General features: G+C 37.4%; 1 protein-coding gene across 11 annotated transcripts in view; it reads right to left on the minus strand.

The window, feature by feature from the left end:
* Positions 1-906: 906 nt before the first annotated feature.
* jakmip3 (Janus kinase and microtubule interacting protein 3) overlaps positions 907-19,583 on the minus strand; it is a 41,404-nt gene continuing 22,727 nt past the window's right edge. For 2 of the 11 annotated variants that reach the window (XM_067429975.1, XM_067429974.1), the window contains 19 exons: positions 14,322-14,435; positions 13,135-13,281; positions 11,838-11,969; positions 11,653-11,688; positions 11,251-11,322; positions 9,967-10,083; positions 9,769-9,897; positions 9,001-9,084; positions 6,790-6,852; positions 5,142-5,240; positions 4,777-4,875; positions 4,325-4,378; positions 4,137-4,202; positions 3,963-4,031; positions 3,131-3,208; positions 2,750-2,956; positions 2,460-2,525; positions 2,213-2,310; positions 907-1,403 (listed from right to left, as the gene is read on the minus strand). In XM_067429975.1, coding sequence (XP_067286076.1) covers positions 2,260-2,310; positions 2,460-2,525; positions 2,750-2,956; positions 3,131-3,208; positions 3,963-4,031; positions 4,137-4,202; positions 4,325-4,378; positions 4,777-4,875; positions 5,142-5,240; positions 6,790-6,852; positions 9,001-9,084; positions 9,769-9,897; positions 9,967-10,083; positions 11,251-11,322; positions 11,653-11,688; positions 11,838-11,969; positions 13,135-13,281; positions 14,322-14,435 — 1,683 coding nt within the window. In that variant the 3' untranslated portion in view covers positions 907-1,403; positions 2,213-2,259. Of the gene's footprint in view, positions 1,404-2,212; positions 2,311-2,459; positions 2,526-2,749; positions 2,957-3,130; positions 3,209-3,962; positions 4,032-4,136; positions 4,203-4,318; positions 4,379-4,776; positions 4,876-5,141; positions 5,241-6,789; positions 6,853-9,000; positions 9,085-9,768; positions 9,898-9,966; positions 10,084-11,250; positions 11,323-11,652; positions 11,689-11,837; positions 11,970-13,134; positions 13,282-14,321; positions 14,442-19,583 lie in introns of all 11 variants that reach the window. The other 9 variants (XM_067429971.1, XM_067429966.1, XM_067429973.1 and 6 more) reach the window with 6 other exon arrangements.

A 19,583-nucleotide genomic window follows, 5' to 3' on the forward strand; every position in this document is an offset into this window, starting at 1 on the left:
TATATATTATGTAGATGATTTAATTCATATTACTTATTTATAAAAGTCTATCTAGATAATTTTTAAAATAAATTATTACACATTTATAAAATATTAGAATTTGTATTCATATTTATTATTAATAATTTATATATATATATATATATATATATATATATATATTTATTTTTTTTATTATTTTTTTTATATATATATTCCCCAACCCTTTATTTTGACAGAAATCTAGAAGAATAACTTTAAAATACTGTCTGCAGGAGTAGTATAATATATAATCCTACTAGTAATATAATAAATAATAAAAAAAAGTATATAAGTCTCAGTCTGGCATCTTAGTATACAGAACTTTAAGTGTCTTACTTGAAAAAAAAAAAGAAGACTACATTCATTAATAGATACGGTATAATATTTATATCTATCTATCTATCTATCTATCTATCTATCTATCTATCTATCTATCTATCTATCTATCTATCCATCCATCCATCCATCCATCCATCCATCCATCCATCCATCCATCCATCCATCCATCCATCCATCCATCCATCCATCCATCCATCCATCCATCCATCCATCCATCCATCCATCCATCCATCCATCCATCGTAATATAATAAATAATATAAACAATAATATTTTTTTATCCTGAAGTATTATTTTAGACATTAAATAAGTGTTTTATTTACAAAATGATTTTGAATTATGCACATGTGGAAAGTGTATCTGTTGTGCTTTACAATCACCCTTACACACACATTATAAGCAAACCATACATGACTTGAAGTGAACCATATTCAAAAGTACATGTGCAAATCACGCTTACCTTGAGTTTGAGGCTGTTCAGAGGCACTTATTTACCTCAGAATCCACTTTAAATTCAACCAACAGAAAAAGATGCAGAAACATCCTCTTAGTTTTTCTGTCTTCCTCTGAGAAATTTATTTGAAACACTGCTCCTTTGCATAAAAAAACAAGACATAATTTTAATTCCAGGATTAAACTTTCAGCTCCATCTCTACAGCGCACAGGAGGGGGGTAGTGCCACCGGGAACCGAAGCAGAGTGAGTGTAAACAGTGGGAGGAAGGTTTTTAACGTAACATCTCTCATTCCATCAGGCTTCCAAAGGGAAGCAGCCTCCAGCACCACCTGCTCAGCAGGGAAAGGAGAGAGCATTTCAATTTAAGAGTCCTTAAATTCCACACGCAAAGAGGTCACACAACGCATAGTTCAAAAGGTCAGGAGGATAAAAATTGTTTTAAGTCCACAAGATAGACAGCACCATATTCCATTTCCACGTTCCAGAGTTGATGTGAACAGTTTGAAGTCTTGTATCAGCACAGAGGAGATCACAGGGACCCCTGACGGCACGCGTCACTCCTCCTCTGGGACAGAAGAACACTTGAGGCCTGAGATCAACAAAAACACACTTACAGTTACAGCATCCATCCATCTGTCCATCCATCCATCTATAAGTCCATGCAACCACCCATCCATCTGTCCGTCCTTTCATCCATTCATTCATATGTCAGTCCATTCATCCATCTATAAGTCCATCCAACCACCCATCCACCCATCTGTCCGTCCTTTCATCCATTCATTCATATGTCAGTTAATTCATTCTTCTATCCATTCATAGGTCAGTCCATTCATGCATCCATCCGTATGTCAGTCCATTCATCCATCCATCCGTATGTCAGTCCATTCATCCATCCATCAATCCATCCATTCGTATGTCAGTCCATTCATCCATCCATCCATCCATCCATCCATCCATCCATCCATCTATCCATCCGTATGTCAGTCCATTCATCCATCCGATAGTATGTCAGTCCATTCATCCATCCATCCATCCATTCCTATGTCAGTCCATTCATCCATCCATTTCTATGTCAGTCCATTCATCCATCCATCCGTATGTCAGTACATCTGTCCACCCGTCCATCCATCTGCATTTATTTTGATTTACTTTTTCTATTTGAATATAGTGATCAACATTACTGTTTTTATTGTACAAATGTAATTTATTACTGTAATCAAAGGAAAAAGAGTGTGTGTGTTTATATATATATATATATATATATATATATATATATATATATATATATATATATATATATATATATATATATATATATATATATAAAAACCCTATAACAAATTCTGTTTCATATGAGACCTATTATCTATTGTTATGCATGAAGCTGTCATGTATTACCAAGGGTCCACTGATCCGATGACATAGTTTCCTGCTTTCTGGAAGAGCTACGACCAAAGAATGAAGGCTAAAGAAAAAAATAAAAATAAAAATAAAAACTGAACATGGGAACAAAAACAAAAGCAAAAAAAAAAAACAATACAACACAACAAAACAAAAGAGAAGAGAATAGAATAGACATTATATTTAGACAGAGACAAAGATAATATTATAAAAGACGACGGTGTTGAATTATCTATATTATTACCTTTTCTTCTAATTCCTTTATCTGTCGTTTCTGTGTCTCTATCCACTCTTCCAGCTCTTTTATTCTCTGTTGAGAGAAAATCAGTAGCTAATAAACATCTAACACTAAACACTGAAGTTTCGTATTAATGGCAGAAAATTCTTTGTTTGTCAATGCAAAACGAATGACTGGTCAAAAGAGCAAATATAGACATTTAAAATGTACAGTATCTATATATAGACCGGTACATTGCTCGAGAAATAAGCACAAACTCTTCCACTTATGTTTTTTAGATGTACACGGACAGGTACCGCTTGAGCATGTTGTAGCAGTTCCATCCTCTCTCTGAGTATCTGCGCATCTCGCTCTCGTAATTCACTCAAGACCTGCCTCTTCCACTGATCGACAGCTTCCCTCAGCGAATCACGGTCCTGCTCGGTCAGCATCTCGGACACCTTACCACCGCTCTCTTCCCGCTGCAAAGCGTCAAACAGCATCGCCTCCAACTCGAGGATACGCTGAGAGAAACACAGAGGGGTGTGGGCCGCAGATGGCCAGCATTCACCACCAGAGGGCACAGGAAGACAGAACTGCATCTCATAATAGAGCAGCACTCCTCTGCAGTGCTGGAGAGTAAACCATATGGATTATTGGCCATGTTTGATCTTGAAAACATGATGCACAGTGCTTACCTTATGTGCTTGGTCCAAAGACTGCTTTCTGTAGTCCAATTCATCGTCTAAATATCCTTTCTGTTCGCTAAAGAGCTCCTTAGGAGGAAATTGACAAGAGGAAATAATAATTTTGATATAAAACACTGCATTAACAAAAGTCATCCTGTTAGTGAGAATCATTTATCATGTATAAATACTTTAGTGTTTTATTAATTATATATTTTTATAAATAGTAGATTGATTAATTTATCCCATATATATATATATATATATATTTAGTATTTACTAAAATATAAAAATAATAAATATAATTTATATTATTTTTAAATAATTTACAATCATAAAAAGCTTAAAAATAAATACTTCATACAAATAATAAAAATAAATTGATACAAATAAATGAATGAACTGTATTTACTAAAATATAAAAATTATAAACACTAAAGTATTTATGCAAATTATAATCGAATGAGAAACATCAGTAAAATGTTTTGAATTTAGTGGGGAAATGTCACAATCTAAAAATAGGCTTAATTTTCCTAGTTATATTTTTTCTTTTTTTAAATTATATAAATAATAACTCCTAATTACTGCTCTTTTATAGTTAGTAAGGTGTTATGTTTTAGGTATTGAGATTAAGGAATGTAGAATAGTATCATGCAGAATAAGTCATTAATATGTGCTTTATAAGTACTAATAAATAGCCAATAATATTCATGCTAATAAGCAACTAGTTAATAGTGAGAATTGGACCCTAAACTAAAGTGTTTAATCCATTTTATTTTATTCTAGGGTCAAATAAGAGGAACTTGTGGAAATCAAAGTGTGTAATGAATTTGGATGCATTTACCTTTTCACTTGCAATGTCCAACATTTTCTGCTGTAATGCTGATTTGGTGACTTCGATTTGCTCTAACCACTGGACACAACAGAGATGTCAAAACACACATCGAAACGATCAGGAAAACAGCATGCAAGAAATTCACATGAAATGAAATAATCTTAAAGATGACACAGATCATACCTTCTCTGCTAACGTTAATACTGTTCTGGCATGTATAACCACCACCTGCTCCTCATTGGTCAGATTCTGCGTGTACCATCCAATGAAAAGACGAGACATCAGTGAGTGGCAGAAATATGCACGTGGAGCAGACACACCCAGGCATGTGTAAACACGCACATTTACATATGAAATCAACATACACTTACGGCGTTATCCCCCAGAATATCGAGTTTCTTCATCAGCTCTGTGATCACAATGTCCTGTAGTGTGAGAAAGACTTTAACTGAGAGATATGAAGAGACCAATCCTCCGCCAGACATCAGACATTAAATCTGGATTACTGATATCAGTTCCACCTGAAATACTAAACTGAAAACTGTGAAAAGCAAATGACTTAAACATCAGCAATAACGTTAAAATAATGAAACATATAGTCAGGTGTTATCTGTGGCACTTTTTTAATGGTTTCTTCAGTGTCTGGATTTCAGATCATTGTTGACTTCTTCCACAAATAGTATAGTGTTGGGGTAAGTTGTCACAGTGGGAAACTTGCCCCACCCGATCGTTCTTTATTAAAACCGTACACAGTTACTCCCGTGTGCCAACTAGCCCCGGTCTCTCTATAGAGACATGAGGCATATTGTTCAGGGTAACTCACAGTAACTCCCTCTGCCTCACAGTAGATCTGTAGAGGACTCATGCCATCGGAAAAATGAATGCTCTGGAAGTTTATGGCTGGAGATCTTCTCTCTCTTTCCTGGAAAAAAAAGGAGCAACATTATTTTTTTTTACACAAAATCTATGATTCTGTTCCTTTCATCATACATCTGATCTAGAGATGCATTACAGAAACATCTTAATCTTCTCTTATCATTATTAGTAAATAAAACATTTTCAAATCCTAAGTCAAGAATTCAGAAAGGAAGTCCCTTAAAGGTGCAGTGTGTGAATTTTAGGAGCATCTAGCGGGGAGGTATTGCAGCCGCCCAGTTTTGGAGTAGAAAGATCTTCAGTCGGACTCACTTCAAGCTCAAGAATTCTGAACTCCAAGAGTTCGTTTTGGTCTTTTGCATCCTGAATTTCATTTTTCAGCCTTGTGTCCTCCATCTCCATATTTTTAATCTTGGAACAAAAAACATAAAATGTTGGTTAAAAGAAGCAGAATAACTGTGGGAGACAATAAATGAGCTGCATTCAGAGCCTGAAAGCGGCTGCGAGAAATTAATTAACACCCCTATTGAACTACTGAAAGAGGGTCATTTTTGGGTCATTCCCAAAGAAGCATTTTTTGTCTTTACACCAAGTTTTCCAAAGTCATGCAGGTCAAACGTTAAAAACTTAAAGGGATAGTCCACCCCAATATTTATTGACCCTCATTTCGTTCTAAAACTATTTCTGTCATGACAAGTTTTTGGCATGGTTATAGAGATGACAATGTTGATATGTTTGGTTTTGGCTGAATAGAACTCGCTGTTATTGTTGTCTCAGCAGAGCAAGTGTGTGACTTGCTACCACCAATATAGACACGACAAGCTGCAGAGAGAAAGTAATAACAGTAATTATTATTATTTGTTCGATTTATATAGCGCTTTTCAAGCCACTCAAAGCAATTTACATATAAGGGGGAATCTCCTCAACCACCACCAATGTGCAGCATCCACCTGGATGATGCGACGGCAGCCATATTGCACCAGAACGCTCACCACACACCAGCTGATTGGTGGAGAGGAGACAGAGTGATGAAGCCAATCAGGAGATGGGGATTATTAGGAGGCCATGATGGACAGGGGCCAATGGGCAAATTTAGCCAGGATGCCGGGGTTACACCCCTACTCTTTATCTGAAGGACATCCTGGGATTTTTAATGACCACAGAGAGTCGGGACCTCAGTTTAACGTCTCATCTGAAGGACAGTACTCTTTGACAGTATAGTGTCCCCATCACTATACTGGGGTGTTAGGACCCACACAGACTACAGGGAGAGCGCCCCCTGCTGGCCTCACTAACACCTCCAGCAGCTCCTAGTTTTCCCAGTCAGTCTCCCATCCAGGTACTGACCTGGCTCAGCCCTGCTTAGCTTCAGTGGGAAATCAGTCTTGGGCTACAGGGTGATATGGCTGCTGGTTAAGTAAGATACCCTGCTGCTGTACAATATAGTGTACATGAATTACCCATAGCAGATCTATACAGGTGGAGCTGGGGAGGAGGGGGGTTTCTGAAAGTGCACTGCTAATGCTGTCCAGGTATTTAAAAGCTGAGCAGCAAAGCTCATTGGCTTCTGATACAGCAGGAACCAATTAGCTGTGCCCTATATAGAGAACATTGAAACTGCAAGCAGATTGAGTTAAGGACCTATCAGCTTGCGCAAAACTTTGAATTTCTATATGTGTGACAAAGATGAAGATATTTTGAAGAATGTTGGAAACCGAGCAGGTTTTGGTATAATGCAAAATATAGTTTGTATTCTACAGAAGAAAATAAACCTTGATTGGAACAACATGTGTGAGTAAATCATAACAGAATTTTACTTTTGTGTGTAAACTGTCCTTTAAACAGTGTTATTAATAGAAACATTTTAATCAAATGACCAATGAGATTTACTGCAATTGAAAACATGTTCTGCTTGTGCTGTTCAACTTCCATTGGTGCGACGAACAGAAACTGCACCCACCTTTTCCACAAGCTCTTGGTTGCGTTGGTACAAAGCTTGTTTCTCCTCAATCCACTTCATGTCCTGCAAAAATGCACATAATTTGAATGCAAATGATTTGAATAAACTGATGTCAGCAGATCTTATCGTGTAAAATCATCTCCAAGTCTCTCCCAGAATCATTTTCCTTCAGTGGCCTCTCTGATCCCAGAGCAATTTCAGCCGTACGAGTAACACTCACAACCCAGACTGATGTATGAGCAGCACTGCTCTCTAATCAGCTTTCACATTCTCTACACTTAGGGAATAAGTTTAGGTTGCCATCATATGTGTGTATGTGTGTTGTTAGTGGGATCAAAAGTTTCACAGCAAAAGTTTCAATTAGTTTCGTATTATATTCTTTGATGTAACTATTGTTTCCACATGCAACCAAGGGGGAATGTCTCCATACAAGTGTGCACTTGTGTTATTATCATATGCCCTGTCCAAATACCCACACTTGCAGTCTTTGCACTTGACCACTTGTCTACTTACAGCACGTGACATATTTCTGGTATTTAGCCCAAGTTTTCAAGTGGGCGTAGTGTGTACATAACGTTTTATCACCCGATGGGGCACACTTATATTGTTGCAAAAAATGTTCAGCTTTTTATTTTCAATGCATTAAAAAAAAAAAAAAAACATCTAAATGACTGTTCAGTAGTTGCTATACAGCTAACAGAAGTTACAATTTTAAAATTGTGGTTCTTCTAATTAAGTGATAAAAAGCAGTTGCAAATGTTGTGCATTACATTGTACACATTGCCTACTCATCTTTGCACCAATAAAATGTGCAACACTTTATGTTTTACTGCACAGTTATATGTAATATCTAATTAATGTACCTTACAGTGGAACATTTTCCTCGACATCTCAGGGTTTCGGGGCTTGTGAGTTCCCGACCATAATGCATGATGGGATACACTTAGCCTCGAATACCACTCTAAAGTGTGGGCTACAGGCCAAAGAATACTTCACTTTTTAAGCTTAAGTAAGGGTCAGCATACAGTGCAAGTGACGCAAATTTCCTCATTAGAAGAGTACGTGCATACTGAATGTAATTTGTACGTGCAGGTTGCACATCCACGTCATTTTTTTTGTAGTATTTCATTGGGTTGTAACTTGTGGCGAGACACTGCGGATGTGTCGAACGCCCACATACGAGTCAAAAGAAGTATACTGCGCAAGGTTGTGTGTTCACCTGTGTACACGTAAAGTATACTTTCGGCTTTAGTGTGCATTAAAGGCACTGCACTTTGGCATTTTTAAGACATGGGAGAGTCTTGCACACTTACTTCCTGTCGTTTGCACGTGCTCTCAAGTGGACATGACCGCAAGTGTGTGTATTTGGACACGGAAACTTTAGTGTTTGGGGCTACTATGGATACAGCCACGGCCAGATTGTCCTACTGGGCATGCGCACATCAATATTGCATCATATTTGCATTATTCTAAGGGTAGGCTTAGGGTTGGGGTAGGTGTAGATGTTAATAAAACACAATCTGATTAGTAGCAAATTCATGTATAGTTTTATGGTGAGATTTTGCTTCACTTCTGGTCGTAGCTGTATCCCTTCTAGCCACAGCTGTCTTTTGTGGAACCAAGTATGCTGCACACATCCTGAAAAGTGAAGTCAAAAAGTTTTGATTGCCCCCTGGTGGCTGGCTATGGAATAGATCATAAACCCCAATCTATACCTGTAATCAAATGGGATGCAAACCAAATTTAAAAAAATCTCTTTTTTTTTCAGGAGATGGTTTCTATTATTTTAGGTAGTTCTTCTTATACAGACGTATATTCAAGTGATTGTTTTTCAAACAAGTTTGGTTTTAGTTAGTTATTTGCTGCTATGAAAATAGGGTGTGACCTCATGATTGACAACTGTGCTTGATACTGAGTCTATGGGAGCGGGAATACAGGCGGGACTTTTATAAAGCGACCACCTCAGGGTCGCTACTGCGCAGACTCAGGCTCGCTACTGCGCAGACTCAGGCTCGCTACTGCGCAGACTCAGGCTCCAAATGATGCCATTAGCAATTGCCGTGTCTGGGATATTTTGACTTTTTACAGTGGAAGGAAGTGGAGACGCGTCGTCCAGCTTTTCTTACACTGACTGGAACTGTACAAATACAACTGTGCTAAATTACATTTTGCAGTTGTAACATGGATTTGGTGGCAGCGCTGGAGTTTTACCTGTCCCTGATGACTCAGAACACACTCCAGATCTGCTATCCTGGTCTGGTACCGTATCATTTCAGCCTGAAGCTGCTCTCGAGTCTGAAACAGAAAACAAAGAACAGACACCTTGATGTGAAGGTAAGATCGTTCTGTGATGTGAATCATGTCAACTTTCCTTATGAATCGAACTTTCGTTTCATTTTTGTGGATATTTATGAGTAAAACAAGATATTCAGTTAGGAAGAAAACAATTGTAGGGCACAAGTGTGCCAAATAAGTCCTGAAAAGTGAAGCCAAAAGGCTTCAATCGGCCCCAGGTGGTCGGTCCCAGAATAGATCATAAACCATGTAATGGAATGGGACATGAGACAAACTAAAGATTTGAACAGAAATGTATTTATTTATTCATATATGTTTTTTGTCACTTTATGTAGTTATCACATTGATTTCAAGTGTTTATATTGGGCCACACTGGGACATTGGCAGCTTCACTTTTCTACAATGGAAGAGAGCGAAGGTGCGTCATCCATATTTTTTCTTCAGTCTATGGTAGGGTGGGATTTCATGTTTTTCATCAGGAAAAAGAGATCTAGTCACTCATCAAGGTCAAAATAACTTTTTAAAGCTTGACACTTTATTACATTGTGCTTGGTTATGACAGTGTAATACCGCAAAAAGAATCATATTCATATGATGAACTAGCCATCTGTTAAGAGCTGAGATGTTGTTGTTAAGAGAGTGTATATATAAATATTTTATGGCCGAGATGTTTAAATGATTTACCTTGACCTCTTTCTCTGCATCAAACGTTCCTCCCACCTGCTCCTGCAGGAGAGCGTAAGCGCGCTGAAGAGCCTGATACTCCATCGTCAGCTGCCGGAAACGCAGCTCGGTCTCCTCCTTCTGCATTCCCTAAGCACAGGAGATGACAAGATTACAGTTATAGTTTACAGAAACACACGCTTACGAACACACACGCACCTCTTCGAGGTCATCGTCTGGTGTGCAGGGCGTTCGGTCTGTGTGGTAGGAAATGGAGGAGCCGTCCGAGTCTATAGAGCCTTCCTCATCATAGCCAAAAAACGTCTCCACCACCGGCTATGGAGAGAGAGAGAGAGAGGATTTTTATTTTAAAACCCTTTTTGACTTTAAATATACAGAAGGGCAAAAAAGAAAAAAAAAGAAAAAATTCCCATCTGGTTCACTATCTTTGTGGGGACTCTCTATAGTCGTAATGTACAAACTGTATATTCACTCCCCGACCCCTAAACCTACCCAACAAACAAAACGACCTGTATTTTTACATTTTCAAAAACTCTTTGTTAATTGTTGCATATTATATTTTAAAAGAGACATAAATCAAACATCACAAGCCTTAATCAATGGTGTGCAGCTGAATTAATAAAATGACATCATTGAGTACAAAGTAAATTAATTATATTGAGAAGATAAAGATAAGTGCATATTAAATGCATAATTAAACAATCAATCAATAAAACACACATAAAATATTATTTAAAAAAAATGCATAATTGAAAGTGCATCACTCTCAAAAAATAACTATATTAAAAAATTAACATGAAAGTAAATATTTAAACTATGATTATACAAACAGATGCAAAGCCAAGAATAATGTAATGAAATGTCATTTTAGTATTTATAATAATAGGAAACAAATAAGAATTAGATTGAGTTTATTCATTTTTATTAATGGAAAAAAACTTTATAAAACCCCTTATTGTATTCTATCTATCTATCTATCTATCTATCTATCTATCTATCTATCTATCTATCTATCTATCTATCTATCTATCTATCTATCTATCTATCTATCTATCTATCTATCTATCTATCTATCTATCTATCTATCTATCTATCTATCTATCTATCTATCTATCCATCCATCCATCCATCCATCCATCCATCCATCCATCCATCCATCCATCCATCCATCCATCCATCCATCCACATATATACATACACAAGTATTACTATCACAAGTATCACAACTATTACTCACTTCAAACACAACTATTAAAAAAGCTTAAATTTTCACGGATGCTCCAGAACGAAACACGACGCATTGGATCATCCAGGCAACTCAGCGTAAGTGACACTTTTATATTAAAAAAATCTTGTATTTTGTATGATCTCTTTAATTTTGTTAAAACTATTACATTTTCACAAATTCTGCAAGCGGTTCACATATTTCCCCTGCAATATATATATTTTTGTTTTTTGGGACAATGACGTGTGCATGCGTACCCTACAGGTTCTGAAGGGCTTCTTCCTGCGCAGGCTGTCCTGTCTCCTGTATCTCAGCAGCATGTCTCTCTCCTGAGAAACAAGATTAAAATAAGATGTAATATAGGGAACAAAACATTAACTTACATCAGATAACCTAAAGTAAATAACATTTTCCTTCTGTGTATTTAAAGGTGTATTGAATAACAGCTTCTATTGCACTTCCATTTGTATCCATACAATTCTAATTCTGCTCAGTCATTTCAGTTTTCATTGAATTACTTCATTCACACTTTGAGAAAACAGATACTTCTGCAGATATTTTAATCTGGGTTGTGTTAGGTAACATGTACTCCATTCATATTCAAAAACATATTTTAGCATTTTACAGTGTTAATATTTCCCAGAGGCAAAATGACTCACTATCACAGTCTTCACATATCCAGCAGTTTCCAGCGCCTGAAAAATTTAAAATCGGCCAATCAGAAAACAATACGAGAGATTTTGTACAATTTGTATTCTTATTCATTTTAATCCTTCATTTAATTGAGGCTTTGTTGACTTTAAAACACATGTTAGTACGTCCCTGTGAGAATAAATGCTGATACCCTGGACAGATCGTCGATTATGTTCTGTTGCTCCAGCACTTGTAGTCTCAGAAACTCAATCTCTCTCTCCTCTTGACTCTGATCCAGGTCGTTCAGAGAACTGGGCCGGCGTATCGTCCCAGCCTTCTCTCTCTGCAACATAAAATACCATTCCTCACATCAAGAGGCCGGATGTGTGCACAGAGACTGGTGACAGATAATTACTCATGTCTGATGAGTTGCCATAATGATCAGATCATTCAGACATGAGCAATAACAAGGTTGTGTGCTGAACGGCTCGAGCGATAAATGTGTTTATATGAAAACATGGCCGTGTTACATAAAGATGCATCAGTATTCAAAGCAACTGTTTTATGCAGTCGGCGTGAACTTCAACTGAAAAGACTACTTCAGGATCCAACATATATGGTGTATGCAGTTGAATAGGCAGATGAATGCTTATTTTGTCTAGGGAATAAATCAAAATAATAGCCTAAGCTGGAAATGGCCAATTATGTCTAATGACAGTGGAGCGGTTGTTGGATATAAATTGACCACAGCCTCTCCTTCACCATCAGGGAAAGTGTATAAGATAACTAGATTTCCAACAGGAATAATATCTATTTGTTAATTCGCAGAAACCTAATGCCTGCAGGAAAGTTTGTAAGAAAGTTAGAAAGAAAGCAATGAATACTTTTATTCAGCAAGGATGAATTAAACTAAGCAAAAGTGACAGTGAAGACAAATGATTTGTATTTAAATAAATGCTTTTCTTTTGAACTCGTAATCAAGACGCATCGTGGTTTTCACAAAAAATAAGAACCAGCACAACTGTTTTCAACACTGGTGATAACATTAATAATTGTTAAGCAGCAAATCAGCATATTAGAATGATTTCTGAAGGATCATGTGACACTAAAGACATTAATAATGATGCTGAAATGCAGCTGTTATCATCACAGGAATACATTTCATTTAAAAAATATTAAATAGGAGAAAATTTAAAAAATGTTCAACTTTATTTTTGATAACACAAATTTAGCCTTTGTGAGCATAACAGCCTTCTTTAATAATCAATTAAAAAACTTCTGAACGGTAGTATAGTGTGTATACATTATTTATATCAACATCATTATTTAAAGATTATTCACCACGTAATATTTCAATTTGATAGATATATTTTTTCAAACATTGAATCACACTGTTGCTCTGTTTTGTGGTATAATAATGATTTCCTAAAATAAAAATCCATCCCAATTAATTTGAGCTCATGTTATGCAAATACATTTATGTGCATAGTGGTTTTCTGCTTCATTACCATTTCAATGTTCTCCTGAGTGACGAAGTGCAGTTTGTTCTCCATGCGTCTCAATGCATGAGCCAGCTCCTCATTTTTGTGGCTGAGACGTTTGTTCTTGTCCAGTAACGGCTTATACTGGCTCTCAGCTTCACGGAGACGCTTTAACTGGGCGCACAGACATAAACAGATGGTTATAAAAATGTTATTGGTATTTGGAAAATTGGCAAAAGAATGCAGTAACCTAGTGAAGCTAAGCATTTTGAACACAATGCATGCTTTCAGAATATGGTCAGACTTTGCAGAGCTAAACGATTAGACTGTATTTTGAAGAGCCATCTGGCAGCAAATATACCACAATGCAAATACAACCTGTATAAAAGTATACTTGACTGTCTAACTAGTTGGTAAATAAGTTTAAGAAATGAACTCTAGACGAATAGAAAAGCTGACTGGACTATTGCAGTCTACTTGAACATCATGGCATATTTGAGAACTGAGTGGAAAATTGAGTCCGAACCCTTCCTGAAGGTTTCAGCTGCCATGTTTAAATCACTCTGTCTCTGTATCGATCTTTAAGCCTGTCTGAGCTGAGTCATTCATCACTGCTCAGCCATACTTACCACCATTACTGAGAACATTTACACCACCACATTACACTTAGAAAGGCAAAGACCATCTTTAATACGCTATGATGTTACAGTAAACATGATACAGAAGAGATACACATATACTGTGTGCACAGACACTTCTTTTGTGCACAAAGCAAAGACATTGAGCATTAAAATTATTTATAAACAAGAAGGCCGAATTATTTTCTGGATATAGTCTGGATACATGAAAAAAGTTAAATAAAATAAAATACATATTTTACTATAAAATAACAAAATTAATATTTGTATACAATATATACTGTCTTCTTTTGCTTTCGGCTGTTCCCTTCAGGGGTTGCCACAGCGAATCATCTGCCTCCATCTAGTCCTAATATATATATTTTATTATATAGAATTTTATATTATTATTTTTTATAATATTTAATCACTCTGTTGTCTGTGGTATAAATGATTTCTTTAAAATCTGTCCCAATTTTACATTTTTACACACACACACGCACACACACGCACACACACACACACGGTTAATAAAAAAAATTCATTCAAATTCAAATGAAATTCAAAAATTTCATCCAAACGCCAGCACACACTCACCAGTTCATTGCGTTCCTCTGACAGCAGTGCATTGCGGTCTTCTAGTTTGCGGATAATGGCACTCAGTTCTGCGATTTTTAGTTGGAAACGTCGAGCGTCCTTCTCATCCAACTGCTGCATCTGGAAAACAAACCAACTGCAGGTAACTGCGAAAAAAAAATCAAAATAAAATAAGTCAAAATCTGCTTATTGGCAATAATGGAACAACGAAAAGTGATTTTTCACTTTTATTTACAACAGGATCTGCATTTTCAGTTAAAAAAAGGTTTTTGTTGTAAGAGACAAAATCAACTCAGCATAAAAAAACACTCATTTTCTGATAAAAAAAACGAAAACTGCCTTTAATTTTTTTTTTTTTTGCCACATCTTTTTGTTTCTGATTAAAATGGAATTTATTTACATCACAAAATCACCTTAGAAAAGTAGAATGAACTAAGCAAAAAGTATTTTGAACGCCCCAGCAAGTTTAATGCACATATCTACATCTGAAAAAACTTTGACGGGCTGTCGGCTGGAATATTAGAACTAAAAATATCGACATTGCACACTCATGAGTAATCAATCACTTCACTGAATGCGTGCAGGCTAAGAAACAAATACTTATTATTTTGATAATATAATATACCCCTGAACAAAATCTTAAGAACAGGGGATGCATTGCAAGTTTTGCCCCGATGCATAACCGGGTTGTAAGTGCTGCTTCAAAATGCCAAAAGAAGAAACAGGAGCATGAGACAAAAAATAGAGAGTAGGCAATTTATTGAAAACTGCATTTAAACTCAAACCGGCCGTTCATTAGCTGTGGCTGTAACACAATCAGCAATAAACGCACAACTGTACTAAAAGTGTCAAAAAAGAACTCAGTAGTGAGTAGCCCCAGCGTTCTTGTTGATCTCTTCAAACACTCGTTTCGGCATGCTGGATGCGACTGTTTCCAGGAGGCTGGTGGGAACGTTGCTCCATGTGGTGAAGATGGCTTCACGAAGGGCATCCACGGTCTGAAATTGACGTCCATTTTTGTAAACTTCCCTTGCCATCCATCCCCAAATGTTCTCAATGGGATTTAGATCAGGGGAACACGCAGAACACGTTGGAACATGTTGGTCCAAAAGAGCAACGTTATTCTCCTGGAAAAAGTCCTTCGTCAGGCGGGCGTTGTGAATTGCAGCGTTGTCCTGTTGAAAGACCCAGTCATTACCGCACAGACAGGGGCCCTTGGTCAAGAGGGATGAACGCTGCAACAGATCCACATAGCCAGTCGCCGTTTGACGCCCCTGCACAACCTGAAGCTCCATTTTCCCATTGAAAGAAAAAGCACCCCAGATCATGATGGAGCCTCCTCCACTGTGCCGTGTAGAAAACATCTCAGGTGGGAACTTCGTCATGCCAGTAACGTGGCCTTTTGGAGACGTTTTTTGTTCTTGAAGCCCTTCTCTAGCAGATGACGTCTTATGGTTATTGGGCTGCAGTCAGCATCAGTAAGGGCCTTCACGGATCGACCTGTGTCTTCACGGACAACCCGTCGGATCCTGCGGCTCAGTGCAGGTGAAATCTTTTTGGGTCTACCACTTTACTTTTTTGTCCCATAACTCTGAGGATTTTTTAAGAAATGTAAAATGACTGTCTTACTGCGTCCAACCTCAGCAGCGATGGCGCGTTGCAAAAGGCCTTGCTTGCACAACTCAACAATCCTGCCACGTTCAAAGAGAAAGCCTTTTTGCCTTTGCCATCAGGAGATCTTTACAGTATGACTGCTTGAAGAACAATGACATGAAAGCCATATTTTTGTGCAGATTTGACCTTTTTATAGCTATGGTCTTAAACTTTTGATCAGCTAATGAATGGCCTGTTTGAGTTTAAATGCAGTTTTCAATAAATTGCCTACTCTCTATTTTTTGTCTCTTGCTCCTGTTTTTTCTTTTGGCATTTTGAATCAGCACTTACAACCTGGTTATTATCCACAAGTGCGAAATGTGTAAAACTTGCAATGCATCCCCTGGTTCAGGAGTGTATTTATATTATATATTCACATCATTTGAATATCACATCTTCAAAGTCTGTCAAAAATAACGTGCACAATACAGTGTACGGTAGTATTTACACTTCCTGGGAAAACCACACTGGATGTTTTAACTACGTCATCACTTTCCAAAAAAAGGGTGAAAATGCTGTGTGTCAGAGGTGATAACGTGTGCATTATATAAAAGCATGAATATGAAGTGATCAGGGAACAAATACTTCACACACAATCTAAAGAGAACAAGCAAATCCAAATGAAAAACTTCACAGAGTTAGGGAAACAGACAATTTTTTACAGACTTTTGTATACACAAACTACACATATACACAATTTGTTAGATTTAATTAACCGTTAGCATATTTTGACTATATAGTATGCATATTTTTGTCAGTTCTGTTTGGTGCTGTAACCGTAGAAACCGAGCCAGAGCACACCGGTGTGTTGTCCACATCTGACAAAGACCTGAAAGGTCACTAATCAAAACCATTTTTTCTCCTGCAGAGTAAATGAAAGCACACCACACCACAGCTGAACCTGATATCAAACCGACAGCAGCACAAATATAGACCGAGACACAGATGTTCCACTGCTGGAAAACAAGCCTCAGATATGAAAACGCAAGAATAAACCACAGGTGTGAATACAAAGTGTGTGCGCTCACAGATTGCGTTCATCCACAAGCCCCGAGAAAGTGATATGTGAGAAAGATCACACTCTCACATATAAAGCCATCTATCCACTGCTGACAGATCTATTTTTATAATTATATATTTGACTGAACAATGGGAAACCCAGGAAGAGTTTAAACTTGTTGGAAAAGAGTCAACCAGTTTGTTGGTGCCAGAGAAATGGCACAAAGATGCTTTAAAGGAGTCATGGACAGAGAAATACTACAAGATAATCTTGTAAGTCTCAGAACTGAACACTTAATAATTATTAATTATAGTGCTTTTTTGGATACTCAAAGTACTTTACATGAAAGAGGGGACTCTCCTCAACCACCACCAAATTCTTTTTTTTTGTCCAAACAGCTTTTACTGTTACCAAGCCCAGATAATGGCTCGTTGTGTAATGTGTGAAAGAATACCTCTGAGGAAGAAAATCATTGTTGCAAAAACCTACTTCAAACCTACTTCATCATTGCAACTTTGGCCCCACCCACTGGCGTGTTAGTAAGATGACAAGGAGAGAAGAGCAATACACGACTACAAATAATATTATATTTTTTTTTTTCAACAATGTGAATATCTCAGTTAAGCATTATTTATTTGTATTCGATACATACATATATACATATAAACGATCACTTTACAATGAAACGGCTCAAGTTTATCAGTGACTGAGTTCTGTACCCTTGCCAAAACTCCTGTAATAATCAACAAATCTCTTATTTTCATTGTGTTTGCACTGTTAGTTATGATGAAATCATTTGTTAGTGTGAAATCGAGTTGCAATGATGAGATGGCTGCATACACACGCTCAGCATGTCTCTGATCAGCTACAATGCTCATCTCTGCAATCTTTCATGCCACGATCTAAATATAACGGAGCGCTAAACGTTTTTGAGAGAGTTAAGCCAATCACAGCAGTGGGCGTTTACACTGAACATTGGATAAAGCATTGCTTTAGAAATGACTATAAAGATGACAAGTGTTAAAAGTGCCTGCTAGATTGCAGAGAAATTATAAAAATCTATAGAAAATGAAAGGGGCCCTTATTCAAGTCGCAGCAGGAGACACTTTAAATAAAGTTGTTGTAAATATGCTTTAGATCACGTGCAAGAAAAAAGTTAAACCACAAACCCAAAGCACAAAGCCAAAACGGCCAATTTCTAGCAACATGCATACTGTAAATGGTTTTGTTTTGAAGCATGATATAAAATTAAATCAAAAAGCATCAATGGCCAAATTAATATTGTGTTTAGCTTGGCTGTTTTGTCGATCATCCTTAAGTTAATTGAGTGTAAACACTATAAGTATTGAAAAAGCTACTGGAAACCTGTCCTAATGTCTGTTGACAAGTTTGCGGTGTGATTATGATCTTTATGCTGTAATTTGTGATATAGGACAGAGCAGGACATTAGATTCATGCAGTGAAGAGGGACGATCCTGGGAAAACTCTGAGTGAGAGCTGCTCTCAAACAAGCAGCTGGACCAGCAATATCTTCCTCAATCCCAGACCTGATAATACTCTGAGAACCTCCTCACATAAATTTATTTTCAATTACCTGTCAATGAGGTGCATCAAGTTAATACCAAAGGTACATTAATGACCCTTTTAATGATCATTTATATGAATGTTCTTGCTCTGGATTGGAGTAAAACTCATTTTATAGGCTCTTCAAGGACTGATGCTGAACAGCACCATCATTCATAAACAGGGAAACATAAAAATGCAAGTCTCTGATTACTTTTGACATCAGTTGTGTGTCCGCAAGTATTTCCCCATTCATTTTCTCCACAGGCTTTTAAAAAGCAATTTTCAAAGAGATTGAAGCCATTAAAGGTGCACTATGTAGTATTTTTGCAGTAAAATATCCAAAAACCACTAGGCCAGTGTTATATATTTTGTTCAGTTGAGTCCTTACAATATCCCAAATGTTTCCAACTATTTGTAAATTGTGAGAAAATTGCTATTTTAACTAAGGACCGGGACGTTTCAGCATAGCGTTTGAGCGAGTCGCCTGTCAATCGCGTCATATCTGCGCTACCCTCGGTTTTATTCTGCAGAAGCGCTTTACTCTTAGCAGTGTGAACATGTCACAGCAGCGCCGAGCGAACACACAGAGTAACGTCATAACATCATTTGAAACACACTTAAATGTATCTAATATGAAAACAGAGCTGCTTTACCTTACTCGACTGGAAAAAGCGGAAGTGTGCGCGCCCGGCGACTGTGTCCCGTCCCGTCATAATAAAAGTCCCGGTACTCGCGAGCCGTGTGTTGGTATAACAATCACTCCAGCGGCCGTGCTCCGCTCCACAACACTCGGTCCTGTTCTGCTTTACACTACAGTAACGTTAATAACCGCATCCATGAACATGATTTCTGCCCGTGTCCTATTTTCCACCGGCTGTGAGGTGAAGACCACATGTCCCAAGATACTGCGCTCACACTTTGCGTCATCAAACTACGCCTTTGTTTAGAATAGGCGCCCTCCAGTCGAGGGAAAGTTGCATAGTGCACCTTTAACCAAAAAAACTTCAGAACAAATGACCAGATTATAAACTTTGATTTGAAGC

Source organism: Pseudorasbora parva, chromosome 21 (genome assembly GCF_024679245.1).
Source record: "Pseudorasbora parva isolate DD20220531a chromosome 21, ASM2467924v1, whole genome shotgun sequence".
In the NCBI taxonomy this organism is placed as follows: Eukaryota; Metazoa; Chordata; class Actinopteri; order Cypriniformes; family Gobionidae; genus Pseudorasbora; species Pseudorasbora parva.